This window comes from Gigantopelta aegis, chromosome 8 (genome assembly GCF_016097555.1).
Source record: "Gigantopelta aegis isolate Gae_Host chromosome 8, Gae_host_genome, whole genome shotgun sequence".
Classification (NCBI taxonomy): domain Eukaryota; kingdom Metazoa; phylum Mollusca; class Gastropoda; order Neomphalida; family Peltospiridae; genus Gigantopelta; species Gigantopelta aegis.
The window spans coordinates 54,622,578-54,640,675 of record NC_054706.1 but is presented as its reverse complement, the minus strand read 5'-3'; the positions used below and the strand labels follow the sequence as shown (position 1 = coordinate 54,640,675).

At 34.9% G+C, this 18,098-nt stretch overlaps 1 protein-coding gene across 8 annotated transcripts in view; it reads left to right on the top strand.

Moving 5' to 3' along the window:
• The window catches only part of LOC121380107, a 76,457-nt gene extending 59,614 nt beyond the window's left edge, over nucleotides 1-16,843 (top strand). For 4 of the 8 annotated variants that reach the window (XM_041508875.1, XM_041508871.1, XM_041508874.1 and 1 more), the window contains 7 exons: nucleotides 633-677; nucleotides 1,429-1,539; nucleotides 2,740-2,820; nucleotides 3,315-3,353; nucleotides 5,765-5,875; nucleotides 10,735-10,812; nucleotides 16,455-16,834. In XM_041508875.1, coding sequence (XP_041364809.1) covers nucleotides 633-677; nucleotides 1,429-1,539; nucleotides 2,740-2,820; nucleotides 3,315-3,353; nucleotides 5,765-5,875; nucleotides 10,735-10,812; nucleotides 16,455-16,672 — 683 coding nt within the window. In that variant the 3' untranslated portion in view covers nucleotides 16,673-16,834. Of the gene's footprint in view, nucleotides 1-632; nucleotides 678-1,428; nucleotides 1,540-2,261; nucleotides 2,325-2,739; nucleotides 2,821-3,314; nucleotides 3,354-5,764; nucleotides 5,876-10,734; nucleotides 10,813-16,454 lie in introns of all 8 variants that reach the window. The other 4 variants (XM_041508878.1, XM_041508879.1, XM_041508877.1 and 1 more) reach the window with 3 other exon arrangements.
• Nucleotides 16,844-18,098: the final 1,255 nt, after the last annotated feature.

Here is an 18,098-nt window from a genome sequence, read left to right as displayed (position 1 = left end):
CAGTCAGCAAACGTTTCGCCAATGTTCGCGAAGTATTTGATTGGTTCCCAATGTGACCATTTGGTTTACCGTGAAGCGCATAATCCAGTCTAGCATTTGCCAATACTAATAGTACTGCTTACAGGTCAATCGTCAGTTTTACAGCGTGTGGCAATAGTAAAATAATAAATTAATAATTTTTAACTTCGCGGAAATTGTAATTCCGTTTCCAAATGTAAATTCCGTTTCACAATGGGAATTCCGTCCGTTTTCCGCGGTCGCAGAAACTCACTGGGTCTACTCTGCTCATGAATCAAAACAAAATATATTTTAAAAACAAAGGCAATGAGCAATAATGGACGTTGTATTCGTGGGAAACTCAAAGTTTTCCTGATGAAATTAACAAATAGAAACCGAGCTCTACATTCAGACAAGAACCAAGAAAATATGAACTGGAGTCTAAGCAACTGTGGCAAAAATAGACGTCGGAAATGAGGGTAGTAAACGTCGCATGCGACGCCTTGTTTTGCAACCACTGGCCTTGCTAGGTTGATGTGTACAAAAACAGGAGTAATAGAAATATATAGATAGAAACACACGCACGCACACACATATGCATATATACATTTTACTCTTTTTTTTCTTTATTTCAGGTGCTTTTTTCATGTTTGAACAAAGATTATACTTGAAAATTCCAGGTGACTATCTAATTACAATTGGTCGAAGTATTTCAGGTACATTCATATATTTATAATGATGTAAATTAATATTACAACTGGTATAATAAGTTTGACTTGAATGTTTCCCAATACTGTCTTGTTTAGAGAATAACTAACGAGCTACGAGGAATTATGAATTATCTGTCCTGAGTGAATGAATGTTGTAAACTTGTGCCTTTTGTGAGGGTTTTACAACATTCATTCATAAGGGACAGATAATTCGTAACTCGTCATAGTTAGTTGGTTATTCTCTTTATTACCCAGTGTCAGTTTTAACTGATTTTTAATGAAATAATTCCTCTGCAGTCTAGAAGAAAGCCATCAGCCATTACATCATATAGTCTTATGCACATTACATAATGTTTCCAGTACAAAATAATACAACTGTGGTTGCATTAGAAAATAACTATTTTTCTATGCTACTAAAGTCGCTGCTTATGAAAATATACTGTTTCATGTTTATCAAACAAATAAGTAAAAAAACATTCCTGTAAATATCTGTAGATCATATCTCGTAACGTGTAATCTGACTCATGAATCTAAACATTATATGAATGAAAGTGAAGTTCCGACATGGCAAACAAACAACAAAGCATTGTGACTTTTAAGCTTTCTCTTGTCAGATTCCGAAACTGTTCACTTAATTGTTTCATAAAAATGTTATAACAGGTAAGCTAGTTTAGTATTCTCCGTGTTGACTAATGTTTGTTTATTTATGTTGTTGTTTCAGAATATAGGGCAGGACCTCTATATGTCAATGATTCTCAGAGTGTGGTGTGTTTTAAAAAAAGCCTCATTGACAGCCATGTTGAAATTAATAATAGTAAAATATGGAATTCATGTAAGTAGATAGTTTACTAATTTTTTGTTTCAAATGTTTTAGAAATAAGTTTTCAGTGTGTTTATTTAATATCAGTCTTTTTGTGTCTATACACACACGTTCATTACATGCATACATATGTATAAATACACACACCATACATGAACAGACGCGCGCGCGCATGCACACGCACATGCATGCACACACACACACGCACCACACACTCATACTCACACACTACACACACACCACACCATACACACGCAACACATACATACACACAGACACACACACACATAGACACACTTACACATGCACACACACACACCACACACACACAGACACCCCCCACACCCACACACACTCGCATTCATGCACACACTACACACCCACACCACACCACACAACACACACACAGGGAGACACAGACGCACACACAGACACGCACACACACACACACGTCACGCACACGTCACACCATGTACTGGGTTGTGGATGGATAACTATTTAATGACATAAAAAAACACGTTGGCATTTGTGTTAAACAAATTATTGCTTAGTGGTTTATCACAATCAAATTTTTCGTCAGTACACCAAGTATGTGTTGATATAACTGACTTATAACCACTTTAGGTTGAGTTAGATCAATAAGTAGAAAGTAGTAAACAATGAAACAAAAATGTGGACCAGATGTTGCGACCCTCCTGTTTCTTTCTCAAGTACTGAAACTTTCTATTTCACAGTTCTCACTCCAGCTAATGCACGACGACTGGTATGTCAAAGGCTGTGGTATGTCAAAGGCTGTGGTATGTGCTATCCTATCTGTGGGATGGTGCATATAAAAGATCCCTTGCTACTAGTGGGAAAATGTGGTGGGTTTCCTTTCTTGGATTATATGTCAAAATTACCAATTGTTTGACATCCACTTGCCAATGATTAATAAATCAATGTGCTCTAGAGGGGTCGTTAAACAAAACAGACTTTTGAACTATTTCACAGTTATCCATGTTGTACATGCAAATGCAATCTCGTGTACTTTTATTCTTGCGCGTTGGGGCTGTACTGGTGTCGGAATATATTAAAACTCATTTCAGGGATGATGTATAGCTTGGGTTTTTTGCCTTGGAGCAGTGTGGAGGAAATAGGTGTAGATGTATCATGAGATATAAAGTGAATGAAAAAGAAGGGTATTTTTAGTTTTATTTCTCTTTTTCATTTTAGATTGGTTGATTGATTACAACGGCAAACGGCCCCATGATATCATTTTGAGAAGTATACAATCAATATTACAAAATGTATCAGGTATGCCATTTTATATTGCTATACATTTAGCAGCAATGGATCATTTATATTCACATTTACATTCTTCTTGACTTCCATTAAAATTATTGTTTGCTTTACAAATAACAAATATCACTTTGTTTTTAATTCAGATGTTTCTTTCCCTATTACAGTTTTTCAAGTAATATGAACCATTTATGGACTCCCATCACTGCAAAAAAGCACAATTTTTTTTAAATTATCTTATGTAAAAAAATATTTGTACCGTTGTACAAAAACTCCATAAGATTAAATATTTGCATTTTCATTTGTATATTGGTTTATTTCTATATTGCTGTATAATGATAAAAAAAATATTATAATATTTTTTTTTAACATTTATTGGTTTTTAAAATAGAAATTCATGATCGAAGTGAACCACATTTAATATTTATGAGCATGTATTACACATTTTCAAACCACAAATATATCAAGATGTCATAGTGTATTGTGAATTATGCTTTGTTTTATTTTAGATCGGTTGTTCACGGGTACAAGTGTCAAGCAGCGGGAAGGTAAGTTCTGTTTCAGATGTGATTATTTTTATTATAACTTCATACCGTCATACAATTTCAGTCAACAGATGTTTTTGACATCCATTTGTAACTATACAGGTATAAACCGTGTAAGATATGATGTACTTCGAGTCAAGGTACCAACAAAAAGTGTAAATTATACAGAGAATATAACTAGTTAATGACGTCAGATATGTGCTTTATCCTCACGGAATTTCTCATTCAGCCTGAACAGGATAAAGCAGATATACGTTTATGACTTTGCTTTAATCGGTCATCATAATCTGTCAATAGAAACAGTGGTTGCAGGATAAAATAATATAAACAAAGTTTTGCTTTTTTTTCAGTTTTTAATAAGGCAGTATTTTGGTATACTCATGAAATGTCTCATTTAGTAAAATTATTATGGTTGTGTAGTGTTAAAATGGTGGATTTTAAGGGTGTAACGACATACTTGAATATTCGTTGTACCAAACAGCAATCTATATCATAGTTGCATTCGTATTCCTCACTAGCTAAACAGAATACACAAATAGGCCTACATATAATATGCAATGTTAACTGTGCAATTTATGTTTTTAAGTCAAACTAACTAAAATGCAATACTGATTCGATTGTTTTGATAATGTCCGACCGGTTGTGTAATAGATCAAACGCATAGACCAATCTTTTTTTATTCAACACATTGAACTGGTACCCTATATGTACCTTGATTTCGCTTCTGTAAGCAAAACACTCCCATGATTAATCAGTTTTCTGCAAAACCTTTTCACTTTTATTCATGGACATGAATACATATTTGCATTCGTTACCTCATCAGAGCTCAAACGTAACGACGGCACCGATGACAATTGCCGTCGCTGAGATATAAATTGCCATAGGTCGGGGACATCACCGACGGTACAAAGTGCCATCGGTAAAGCTCCTCAATAATGGCAAAATGTTTACATCTGGTGTACATTATCTGCCATTATATAACATTAGTATATTTAAAATATGTCTACGTATAGCAAAATAACCTTTCAGTCATCTGTTTGCTTTAAAAGTCTTTCTTTTTTAAATTGCCATGGGCAGGGTTTAAATTGCCGTAGGTGGGCCGTTTTACCCACAGAAATTTTGTTTTTAATTTCTGTGGGAGACAAATTCTTAAGTTCGAGCCCAGCCTCATATTTGTGATATGTATCATATTCACCATCATGTGTATTTGTTACGCCCCTAGTGGATTTCTTTCCCTTTTCTTCGGGCTGGGATTAACTGACCAAAGCCTAGGTATACTTACAAAAAGTATTCTTATGAATCAGTTAAGGAATGCCGTTTAAAAAAGGCAGCTAGAATATTTTCAGTGTTATGTTCAATACTTCTTAAGTTGTAAGATATACAATATATTGCCGTGTATTAGTCGGCTAATACACGGCAATATACGGTAAGTTGAATGTACCAAGTCTGACTAAGCAGCTCTGTTAATTAATGCAAGAGAAATAGATGTTAATCTATGACAAGAAGATATAAATATGTTGTTAGTAAAAACTATTTATTGTTCTGAAAATTATTATATCTTTTTTGCAAGTTACAAATTAATGCACAAAATGTATTTTTTGATTTTATTACTTAAATTCTCATCCTGTTTTTTAAAACATTGTCTTACTTTAACGTATTTTAAATATAAAGCGTTATACAAGTAAATATATTTGGGTTGACCTTTGGGCAAATTATTTGAACTTTCTTTCAGCAATTGGAAGAAATAATGCTTTTGTTCGTACAAATTATTTTAGAATTTTTTTTATATTGAGATACTACAAAACATTATGATGACTAGAAAAGCATTGGTGATAGAAATATTCAAATTTTAAGGAAGAAAATGTATGTAAATTTTAATTTTAATAATGTAAGAAATGTTTTATTTGCTGAAAACCTTTTAAAGTGGTTACAAACTCAGGATATAGTCCCTTTAATGTAAGTTATTGTATGTGAGATTCACTTAGGTTACCAGTTGTTTGGTTACGTGAATTACATTTGCGTAACCGGTGAATGACCTAATCTCAACACACTTGTACTTTGGTGCTGTATTTAAAAGACATTCCAATTTTGCTTTGAGATAGAAAATTTCAATTTTAATTTTTGGAATATGTGAACAGATCAATTTTAATTTTTGGAATATGTGAACAAATCAATTTTAATATTTTGAATATGTGAACAGAACGATAGTTTGCAAGAATATTGTACTCTGGAGTATAGCCCAAGTGCATGGTGGCAGCAGATTTCCTTTCTCCCTCTTGTTTTTTAAACTAAGAATCTAAACAACCATTGCATGATTACATATCAAATAGTTGTTATTTAAAATGTGCTGAAATATCATTAAACAAATATTCCTTTCCTTTTGTTGACTGAATGTAAACATGTTCTTATTTCAGAACTCTGTCTGGGATCAGTAGGCATATTGAGATCACGAAACATAACTTGTTTTCAAGAAAGTATCACTGGATGCATTGTGGATATAAATAATGAAACTACTATTAATAACCGTAAGTTAATATTCTTCTTGATTTTGTGTTGGTAAATTTTGTCTGTCTTTTCATAAAATGGATCTTAGATCTTAAATATGTTTTTGACGTGCCCATTATGATATACCTCTATGGTTTCGGGCATGCCTTCCCCGAGTCCGGCCTCTGATAAGATCGGTGGTCCGACGCGGGGCAGGAAACATAAAATGGTCAGTGGTAAAGCACTCGCTTGATGTGCGGTCGGTTTGGGATCGATCCCCGTTGGTGGGTCCATTGGACTATTTCTCATTCTAGCCAGTGCACCACGACTGGTATATCAAAGGCTGTGGGGGCAGGACGTAGCCTAGTGGTAAAGCGTTCGCTTGATGCACGGTCGATCTGGAATTGATCCCCATTGGTGGACCCATTGGGCTATTTCTCTTTCCAGCCAGTGCTCCACAACTGGTGTAACAAAGGCCATGGTATGTACTATCCTGTCTGTGGGATGATGCATATAAAAGATCCCTTGCTGCTAATCGAAAAGAGTAGCCCATGAAGTGGCGATAGCGGGTTTCCTCTCTCAATACCTATGTGGTTCTTAAACATATGTCCGATGCCATATAACCGTAAATAAAATGTGTCGAGTGCGTTCTTAAATAAAACATTTCCTTCCTTCAAAGGCTGTGGTATATGCTATCCTGTCTGGGATGGTACATATAAAAGATCCCTTGCTACTAATGGAAAAATATAGCGGGGTTTCCTCTGTAAGACTATATGTCAAAATGACCAAATGTTTGACATCGAATAGCTGATGATTAATAAACCAATGTGCTCTAGTGGTGTCATTAAAATTTAAATTTTATAAGATAAAATAACATTTTATGAATGTTATAATACTTCAACCTTGCAGGACCATATCTAATATAAAATAACTAGGGAGGTATCCGTCACAACCTTTAGTAGATATTAATTATTATTACCCATATGGGCTCAAATATACAGGGTAATATTTTTTCGATCTCTGCACAGTGTGCAGATTGCTGCTACAGCCACTGATTGGCTGGCTTAAAAATCACGACGTTTGGTTTGGATGCTTGCCATGGCCGGAACTTCACTTTCATTCATATAATGTTTCCATTCATGAGTCAGATTACACATACGTTGTACGATCTACAAAGATTTACAAAATCAAATGGACTCATTTGTTTCGTAAACATGAAATGGTATATTTTCATAAGCAGCAGCTTTAGTAATATATAAAAATAATTATTTTCAAATGCAAATACAGTTGTATTATTTTGTACTGTAAACATTTGGCTGTAAAAAGAACCCTGTTATGCTATGACGTCACTTGCATTATGTCATGTAATGCGCGTAAGATTATACGACGTAATGGCTGATGGCTTTGTTGTAGACTCCAGAGAAATTTTTACATTAAAAATCAGTTAAAATTGACAATGGGTAATAAAGAGAATAACCAACTCGCTACGAGGAGTTACGGATTATCTATCCCTCATGAATGAATATTGTAAAACATTCATTCACTCGGGACAGATAATTCATAATTCCTCGTAGCTCATTAGTTATTCTCTACATCCATCGCAATGAAGGCATACATACTGATATCCAAAAGAAACTTTATATACATAAAATTTTCAATAATTTGATAAATATTGTTGCTAATCGAAAAGAACCAATTTAGAAACCACTTATAAACACTTAGCATGTATCACAAAGTGCATTGTGACACTTAGATGTTGAACTTCATGATACTTTCATATCCCACCGTACCGTTTGTTGGTTTTCTATAATATCTTGTAAAGTTTCTTTAGAATGTCAATATACATGTACATTGCATAATGCCCATACGTACCTATGTGACACACATGATGTCACCACTCCAGCGACTTCATTTCGTTTCCAATTTTCATGAAACTTCACATGCAGGAACAAGATCATGATATCTTGAGCAATTTCACATTTTGCCTTTTGATCCAGGTCCAGGACACTGTTACTTAAAATACCACTTCATTTCTCATCAGATTTTCATAAAACTTCACATACATGTATATGAACAAGATCATGATATCTTGAACAAGTTTGAGTTTCGCCTCCCTGTCAAAGGTCACAGTCACTGTTACTAAAAATAGAAATATAATGTCACCACTCTTAATTGCTTCATTTCTCATTTGATTTTCACGCAACTTCACATAGAGGAATAGGATCATGTTATCTTGAATGAGTTCGCGTTTCACATCTCTGTCAAAGGTCAAGGTCACTGTTACTAAAAATAGAAATATGTCACCACTCTAATGACTTCATTTCTCATTTTATTTTCAAGTAACTTCACATAGAGGAATAGGATCATGTTATCTTAAATGAGTTTGCATTTCGCATCTCTGTCAAAGGTCAAGGTCACTTATTAAAAATAGAAATATAATGTCATGACTCTAGTGACTCGAAACTTCACATACGGGAATAAGATTCTGATGAATTAAAAGAATTAACATTTTATCTCTCGGTTTCAGAATTACATCACCGCTCTACCAACTTTCTTTCTCATTAGATTTTCATGAAACTTCACATATAGGAATAGGATCACGAAACCTCAAGGGGATTTACAGCATTTCGGATGCCTTGTTAATTTATTCATGACAACTAACAAATTAAAAAATTTATAATATGAACTTGAGGAACAATTAATTATAATTATAATTTTCTTCATTTTGTGAAACTATTCTGTCAGTAATATTAAATAAGGATTTTCACCTTTGTACCCAGAAGAGGTTCAGACTGCAAAATGACTGGGTTCGCATCGCAAAAAGCGATGCAAAATCTTGCGATCGCGATCCAATATTGTAACAATGACTAGCAGTTTGCGATGCATGTTTTTTTAACCAAATTGATCTTTGAATTGAAATCGCGGGAGAAGAACGCACTTAGGGGTGTCGATTTTCCGTGATCGCAGCCAAGGTACATGTAACTGATTCGCCAATGATAAACATTTTAAAAATTTATCTTGGTGTACAACCTTCTCGCGTGTGTTAGTATTTCAAATAGAAAATACTGTCGGAATATGCGGAGGATGTTTGACGTTTTAACAAGAACAGTGACGTAACGTACTAGTTGCTACGTCATCGTGGTAACCTAATTTGCAAGCAGCTATGACCGTGTACACTGAACTTGTAGCCTACCGTGCACACAAATATATTATGGTCACGAATTAAATATACCGCGAAAATTGCGAACATGCTGATAGCTCCACAAATTTAATTATGCGTTAACTTATTTCCGATTTAGCTTTGAATAATGCCTATAGATACAAAACACATAGCGCATCGCATGCACTTTATTTTTATCGTCAAATTACCTGCCACGTGGTTTTATACTACAAGTGACACTCGGTGCTATGCATGATCTGCGTTCAGCGATAGCCAGTAGTCAAAATGTCTGATAATTATTTTGACCGGTTGTCGAAGTGGTCGTTCAGTTTAACTTGTTGCGTAAAAAACAGTCTGGCAAACATTAGCGACAAACGGCTGGCTGAACTCACATCTGGTATCTCGTGACTACGAGATTTCATTTTGTTGTTTTTACACTGATTATTCTTATATTTGATACATACTTGTGGCTTTCGTTATTTGTAAACCTGAATGCAACCTATGAATACTACTAATAAATAGTATTTGGTCTAGTTTGTGATTTTTCTGCATGTATTATCAGACATACATGCGGACAAAACTAATGGCACACGGACCGCATGGCGAGAATGTCTCGAGTATAATTATATCATACGTGAAACTGTCATTGAAAGGAGTTCAGTTGATATTGGTCGTTTTTATTTTATTATTGGCAAAAACTATCGTGAAAATGTAAAATGAAAGCTTGATCGCGAATTATTTTAGCCGCGAAAATGTTTGCATATACATACAGTATTATCGACTAATTAACAGCGTGGCGCTTTTAATTTCGAATTGCCTCGGCAAATAATGTTCCGGTAAAATACGTATATATATCGTTTAAGAATTGTCAATTTTCATAACAAAAATGAACACCGAATACGTTGGAATGATCAGCCAAATGAGGAATTTTTCTTGGGCTTCAATCGCACTTTGGATCAGACATACAAATCAACTCAGGAAAGACTAAAAAATCACTTTGAACAAGTTAGATGACCAAGCTGCTTAGCATAACCATTGACAAATATTATTCAGAAATATGTTGTACTATAAAAATTAAACCCTGACATTTCTATGCTATTTTCTATATAGCCAAAAAAAAAAAACCAAAGTGAGATTCTCTGGGTGTGTGGAGGGGGGGGGGGGAGGCAACTGCCCCTCTTGACCTCCGGAGGATACGACCTTGTAAACAAGTGACAGTGATGACCCTTCTCATGTACTGTTCTGTACTTGTTTTATTTTGGGGTAAGCAGCCCACAATACAGATACATGTATAAGAAATATGCAATTTTATTGAAAAGAATGTGTTTTATTCATGTTTACTCATTTTATTAAAATGTTAATCAAATTCCAATAGTGGCTAATCAATTCTCCATCCAGTAGGAAAAACTGCTAATCAAAATTTTAAAAAACAAATTGCACCCTGAGGTTGCCCCATTGATGTGGGTATACTCTGGTTTCTCAAATAATTGGGATAATTTTCTCTAATCTGTATTTATAAAAGCAAACTCTTTATCTGTAATTATTTTACCAACAATCTTTAATGGGTTCTACTTTGGATGAGATATATAATGCTTTTGTGTGTGGATATCATTTTGAATTCTTTGTATCTTTTTCAGTAAAATCAACATACATTTTTTTATATCTAAGTTATAAAATCCTATGCAGAGAATACATCAAGGTATTACAGAGAAACAATTAATGTTTTATGCTTTATTTCAGATTGGTTCTTCTGTTCTGAAGATATAAACCGCAATATGATTCCAACTGGAGCCATGGTGATGAAAGTAGATGTAACAGGTATGCTATTTATAATTTAAAAAGTCAAGAATTTGGTTACAGTATTTTGAAATTCCAATAGATTTGTTTTTTCTGTAAATCACTAACTGATGGTGAAGACTGTACTAACACCATGGAGATGTATAAGAAACTAGGTGATAATCTGATTGTTGATAGTCATGATGGTAGTGAAACCAAGAGGGTGTCTCATGAACTAGGTGATAATCTGATTGTTGGTAGTCACGACGGTAGTGACACCAAGAGGGTGTCTCATGAACTAGCTGATAATCCAAGGATAGTTAGTAGTCATGATGTTGGTAGTGACACCAAGAAGGGTGTCTCAACTAGATGATAATTGATTGTCGGTAGGCATGATGGCATAAATCAGCCCTAAACAATAACAATCACCTGATTGTTGGTAGTCACAATGATAGTGATACCAAGGAGATGTCTAGAAAACCAAGAAACTGTGCGGATAATATTTCTCTCATTGTTGGTAGGCATGACGGTAGTGACACCAAGGACGTGTCTTTCGGGAACCAGTGTACTAATAAATCTACAAATCACATTCTGATTGTCGGTAGGCATGATGGTAGTGACACCAAGGATGTGTTTCAGGAACTAGGTGATAATCTGATTGTTGGTAGTCATGATTGTAGTGACACTAAGAGGGTGTCTCAAGAAGTAGGTGATAATCTTATTGTTGATAGTCATGATGGTAGTGACACCAAGAGGGCCAGATTATTTCAAAATGAGTCTTATGGTTAAAATGGATGACGTAAGACAAAATATTGCTGTTAGCAATTTAATTTAACAAATTTTACAAAAAAAGAAGAAAATTGTTTAGCCAAATTTACTTTGTCTAATCCAAACTAAATGACTGGTGCCAATGATCCTGTGTCTTTGTTCACATCCATCTTGAAAAATATTGCAGAGGAAACTATTCCTAAGACTTCAGCAGAACCAAAGCATTTCAATAAACCATGATTCAATGAAACTTGCCGGATTCTGCGGTAGTCTCCCGGTATTTGATCAAATCTCCCGCTAACCTGCGCAGGAGAAAAAATCTCCTGTTAAATGACATTTTACCAGCCTGTCACAGCAATACAACGAAAAGATCAATTAGCTATATAAACAATACTGGTATCAGTTAGTTTTGTACATGTATGTTTGTGCAGTAAAACGTTGGTAAACAAGAGTACACTTCAAGACTATTTTTATACAATTAATAAATGTTGTGTTTGACATAGTTACTCACGGAAATGGGTATAATTTCGGTATATTTCACACGATGTCAGTAATGAGGTTTTACTTATGATAAGTTGAAATACAATGTTTATTGCATCATTATAATGATTTTAAATAAGTACCACACCTCTATTCTTTATAATAGTAAAAACTGAATATTAATTTATAAGATCTATATAGAAATTTGTCTGAGGTACTTAGGTACACAACACTGTAAATAATGATGTATCCAGTGTTCTCGCTGGGTGAAAATTAAAGGGTTTTTAGGGCGAGCCGCGCAGCACTACAAAATATTGTGTTACCTATGACCTTTTAAATGAACTTTGAGCAAACTTGCAATTTCATGTTAATAAAGGTGATTACAAAAAAAAAAAAAAAGGTGGGGGTGGGGGAATATTAACTTATAAGTGGGGGGGGGGTGGGGGTGCTTGGAGGGCGGTTACCATGTGGGGGGGGGGGAGCTGGTGGTTACCATGTTGTGTCTTGATAGACTTTGTGGAAAGACATACTCCTTATTTTGATTACAAAAAGTTTATACGAAATACAAGCAGACTCATCTTTTGACTGAACCGAAGATGTTATCGGTCTGATATTCACTGGCAGTTCCGGTTTTGCTGAACCGATCGAAGTTTTAATATTAATATTTTAATAAAGATTTCAAGATATACGAAAAACAAAAAAAACATTTGTGTGATCCCCTAATGTCGAAATTTTTGTTTGTTATTCCCATCTTCATCGAATGAATCGATCGCTGTGATAAAATATTATCGGCAACTGATAAAAAGTAGTTTCGTTTTTGTAGTGGTGGTGTATATATTATTTGGCACCCAAGATGAATGATTTCCGTTGATTTTATAAGCGGTGATATCCCCCCAAAATGAAAAGTTTACAATATGTTATAAGAACAGCTGAATAAACAGAATGACAGAAATGACAGAAAGTAAAAATCGTCAGTTACAATCAATTATATCTGTAACTGAGTACAAAATATCAGACGACAGTTAGTGGAAACAAAAGATAGAGTGACCGTTCTGATCACGTGACAAATTTGGCGCCAAATACGTGGGTTTTTTCCAGTCGGAGATTGCCGAAGCCATAAAAAATTAAAATGTTTTCATTGCTCAAATAAAATATAACTTTTATTGTTTGTATTAAACATACAAATAAACACAGGTACATGTACAATGTATAGGACAAAATAGAGGCTGTTAAAAATACTATTAAATTATGTTACGGTAACCGTCGTAAATGTTTTGTTGCTTTTTCGTACACAACGCGGCTTGTTTCCTTTGATGCCCAGTGGGCAGACTGATCGTTATGGGTTTTTTTGTGTGTGGAAAAAAGTGTGCATTTGAAAATAGCGGAGATAGGTGCTGGAAAATAAAGAGGGGCACAGAAAAATAAAGAAGGGTGGAGAACGTGAAAGGAGGGCAGCAAAATGCAATAGCAGGGCGGGCCGCCCCGCTTAAATGGAGCAGCGAGAACACTGTGTATCGTAACCTGTAAGTGTAATACCGTAAATGTACTAATTAATTTTTTAATTTCTTGTTCGTGTTCTTAACATTTTTGGATAAAACAGTTATTTTTTTAAATATGTATTGAATCATAATAATATTTAAACTTTAAAATAATAATATAAATAATAATATATATTTTTTAAATTAATTAATTTTTAATTTAATTTTTTTAATGCCAAGATCTAAGATTAACAAGTGTATATATATGACATTATGTAGTGTTCATATAAAAATCTACTGCTTTTTCAACGGACACCTCCTGCTTTCTCTTGCCTAAAGTTTGACAGGTTTGGCAAAGATGCAATCAAAGAGTGAAACAGGACTCTCAAGAGGTTCAAACGCAAACCTACTGGAGTAAAACCTGAATACTTATCACATTGCTCGGGCAAAGGCTCATAAAGCTGTCAGAAAGAGTAAGAAATTATGTCTCCAAGTTGAGTTCTCAAACATCTGTGAAGTCTGTCTGGAACAGGACATGTAAAATCAAAGGAAAAGAATCCAATAATACAGTTCACCATTTGGTTGTAAATGACACGGATTGCATTGGCAGACAATTTCTCTCATTACTCTTCTTCTTTCAGTACAGATGCTTTTACATCTGTCCTAAATAAAGCTGAAAAGCAACCTATTAACTTTTCATCTGAAAATGCTGAAGTATACAATATATTCGCCACTACAACAAACAGCGGGCCGACAGCAGGCTGATGTAGCCAGTTTTTTTGTTAGAATTTTTTGGTTTTTTAAATCATAAGAAAATAATAACATATCTACATTATTATTATTTAAATCTGCTGGTAAATTAGTCCAATCTTGTCACAGGAAACATCGCTTCTTCGCTGACAGTGGGCCGCTTCAGTCAGTTTTTTTTATTAGATATTTATTATTATTATTCAAAGGACATACAGACATATCTACATAATAATTATTTATACCCACTGGAAAATTAGTGTTATCCAGTCACGGGAAATATCACACCTTCAAATGAAATTGACGACGGGACGCTGTAGGAATATTTGCCGATGATAGCCGCTCATGTCCGATCAACTGCCGACATCGGACCGATGATTTAGGCACTTCGTTTTGGAGGAGTTGCAGGAAGCTCTACTTAGAGCCCATGATACTTCAGTAGGACCAGATGAAATACACAATCAACTCTTAAAAGACTTATTACCTGAATCATCCTTAATGGTTCTATTGAATATCTTTAACAAAATCTGGATTTCTGGTGACTTAATATGATCCACAAAATCAAAGGTAAAGAATCCAGTAATACAGTTCATCATTCTTAATTTTAAAGTTTTTAAAATACTGTGATTTCTATACAAAATATACTTACCATGATATTTGTATTGCATTGTACCTTTCTCCACAGCTCCTTACACTGTGGTTTTACATAATTATATAAATAATATTTTCATATATTTGTGACACCCAATAGCCCATGAGTATTTTTTTGCTGGGGTGGGGGGAGGGATGTAGCCCAGTGGTAGGATCGATTCCTGTCTGTGGGCCCATGAGGCTATTTCTCATTCCAGCCAGTGCTCCACAACTGGTGTAACAAAGTCCGTGGAATGTAGTATCCTGTCTGTGGGATGGTGCATATAAAAGAACCCTTGCTGCTAATCTAAAAGAGTAGTTCATGAAGTGGCGACAGCGTGATATCTGCGTGGTACATAACCATATCTCCGACGCCATATAACCGCAAACAAAATGTGTTGAGTGTGTTGTTAAATAAAACATTTCCTTCCTTTTGTGCTGGGGTGTCGTTATACATCCATTCCTCTCCCCCATATTCAAAACGCTGCTCCAGTCCTGACATATAATGGAGTAAACAATGTAGGGTGTAAATTACCAAATCCAATCCCATAGACAACAATAGTAACATGTGGCTAAAACTCCTACCTGCAGTGTATCAGTCAGTATAAATACTACCACCCCTCACCCTTAAAGTGAATTGGCAAAAAATTGGGGGTCAAGCTGCTCATTTCTGAGATAACGGGTAGCGTCTATGACTACCCTAGTTCCGCACAAAATTTGAGTACTTTTTTGTACAGGTACCCCATACATGTTTCAAGCACAAGGCTACTTGACACAGTGGTACCAGATTAAATAAAATTGAATACATTTTTTGCCCAGATGAAACTTCTTGTTTTTTTTTTACAGCCAACACACTCACATTTATCACCAATCACAGGACTTGTGGTGTTCACTTCTCTTAGTTCAGTGCACCTCGAACTTTGACCCAGCCGGAAGTTATTTGGTTTAGTACTACCTGTAATAATAAAACTAAACATAACTATTTTTCATTAAACACATCTACACTACTAGGTAGCCATACCCATGATGATTATGGAATTAATACACAAATATTTTTCACATACAAAAATACTGTCGCTACTTTATATAATTATAATGAAATTACACTTAATCATACAGATCTTGAGTGAAAATTTTACTTAAAATGTTCAGTTGTTAGTGTTGTATATCATTAATTTGTTAATGATTTTATGTTAACTATACATATACATGTATGCATCAAATAAGCCATGCATTCTTGTGTAGCAGGAAAAACATTCTTTCTGTTCGCAGTGTTTCTGTTCACACATCCCCCTGTGAGGGGTGGGACATAGCCCAGTGGTAAAGCACTCGCTTGATGCGCGGTCGGTTTGGTCTGTGTGGTCCTAAACCATATGTCTGATGCCATATAACCGTAAATAAAATGTGTTGAGTGTTTCGTTAAATAAAAAAAATTCTCCCCCCTCCCCCTTTCCCCAATGTCACAAGTCTGTAGTTCTGATTCTCGCCGCATGAAAAGTGCCCTATTATGAGAAGGGTCTATAGGGCCTAATATTTTATAAATATACAGTATACTCAGTTTTTGATAAATGTTATTTTTAGACTGGGATCCTGGTGCCTGTGAAGCTATAGAGTCCAGTGAGGTGCCTATAAAAATTGAAGACATAGGAGGTATACTGTTTTATAATGTGAATAGTATGCATTCCCATTACCTGTGTGAACCATTACATGTTATATCCTATGTAAATATAATTACAAACGTTCAGCCATTATATGAATTACTCTATTCTAATTGGACAGTGTGGCTTTTGATGTATTAGTCGCAAATTTAGTATAAAATTGCAATTTATATACAATTTATAACTTATACATTTCTGTTGAAAAGGCAGATGTTGCTGCCAAGTCTGCTTTGAATTTGCCTCATGTCGGTGTTGGTGTTCTCTACAGTGATTTTAAATATCATATTAACCAATATATCTTTTCGACTTAGCAAGATGATTGGGACGGTGCAGAAATGATATATTTGGCAACAGAAATATTTGAAATCTTTTAAATTCCACCTTGAATTAATTTTAAAGTTTTTAAAATACTGTGATTTCTATACAAAATATACTTACCATGATATTTGTATTGCATTGTACCTTTCTCCACAGCTCCTTACACTGTGGTTTTACATAATTATATAAATAATATTTTCATATATTTGTGACACCCAATAGCCCATGAGTATTTTTTTGCTGGGGTGGGGGGAGGGATGTAGCCCAGTGGTAGGATCGATTCCTGTCTGTGGGCCCATGAGGCTATTTCTCATTCCAGCCAGTGCTCCACAACTGGTGTAACAAAGTCCGTGGAATGTAGTATCCTGTCTGTGGGATGGTGCATATAAAAGAACCCTTGCTGCTAATCTAAAAGAGTAGTTCATGAAGTGGCGACAGCGTGATATCTGCGTGGTACATAACCATATCTCCGACGCCATATAACCGCAAACAAAATGTGTTGAGTGTGTTGTTAAATAAAACATTTCCTTCCTTTTGTGCTGGGGTGTCGTTATACATCCATTCCTCTCCCCCATATTCAAAACGCTGCTCCAGTCCTGACATATAATGGAGTAAACAATGTAGGGTGTAAATTACCAAATCCAATCCCATAGACAACAATAGTAACATGTGGCTAAAACTCCTACCTGCAGTGTATCAGTCAGTATAAATACTACCACCCCCACCCTTAAAGTGAATTGGCAAAAAATTGGGGGTCAAGCTGCTCATTTCTGAGATAACGGGTAGCGTCTATGACTACCCTAGTTCCGCACAAAATTTGAGTACTTTTTTGTACAGGTACCCCATACATGTTTCAAGCACAAGGCTACTTGACACAGTGGTACCAGATTAAATAAAATTGAATACATTTTTTGCCCAGATGAAACTTCTTGTTTTTTTTTTACAGCCAACACACTCACATTTATCACCAATCACAGGACTTGTGGTGTTCACTTCTCTTAGTTCAGTGCACCTCGAACTTTGACCCAGCCGGAAGTTATTTGGTTTAGTACTACCTGTAATAATAAAACTAAACATAACTATTTTTCATTAAACACATCTACACTACTAGGTAGCCATACCCATGATGATTATGGAATTAATACACAAATATTTTTCACATACAAAAATACTGTCACTACTTTATATAATTATAATGAAATTACACTTAATCATACAGATCTTGAGTGAAAATTTTACTTAAAATTTT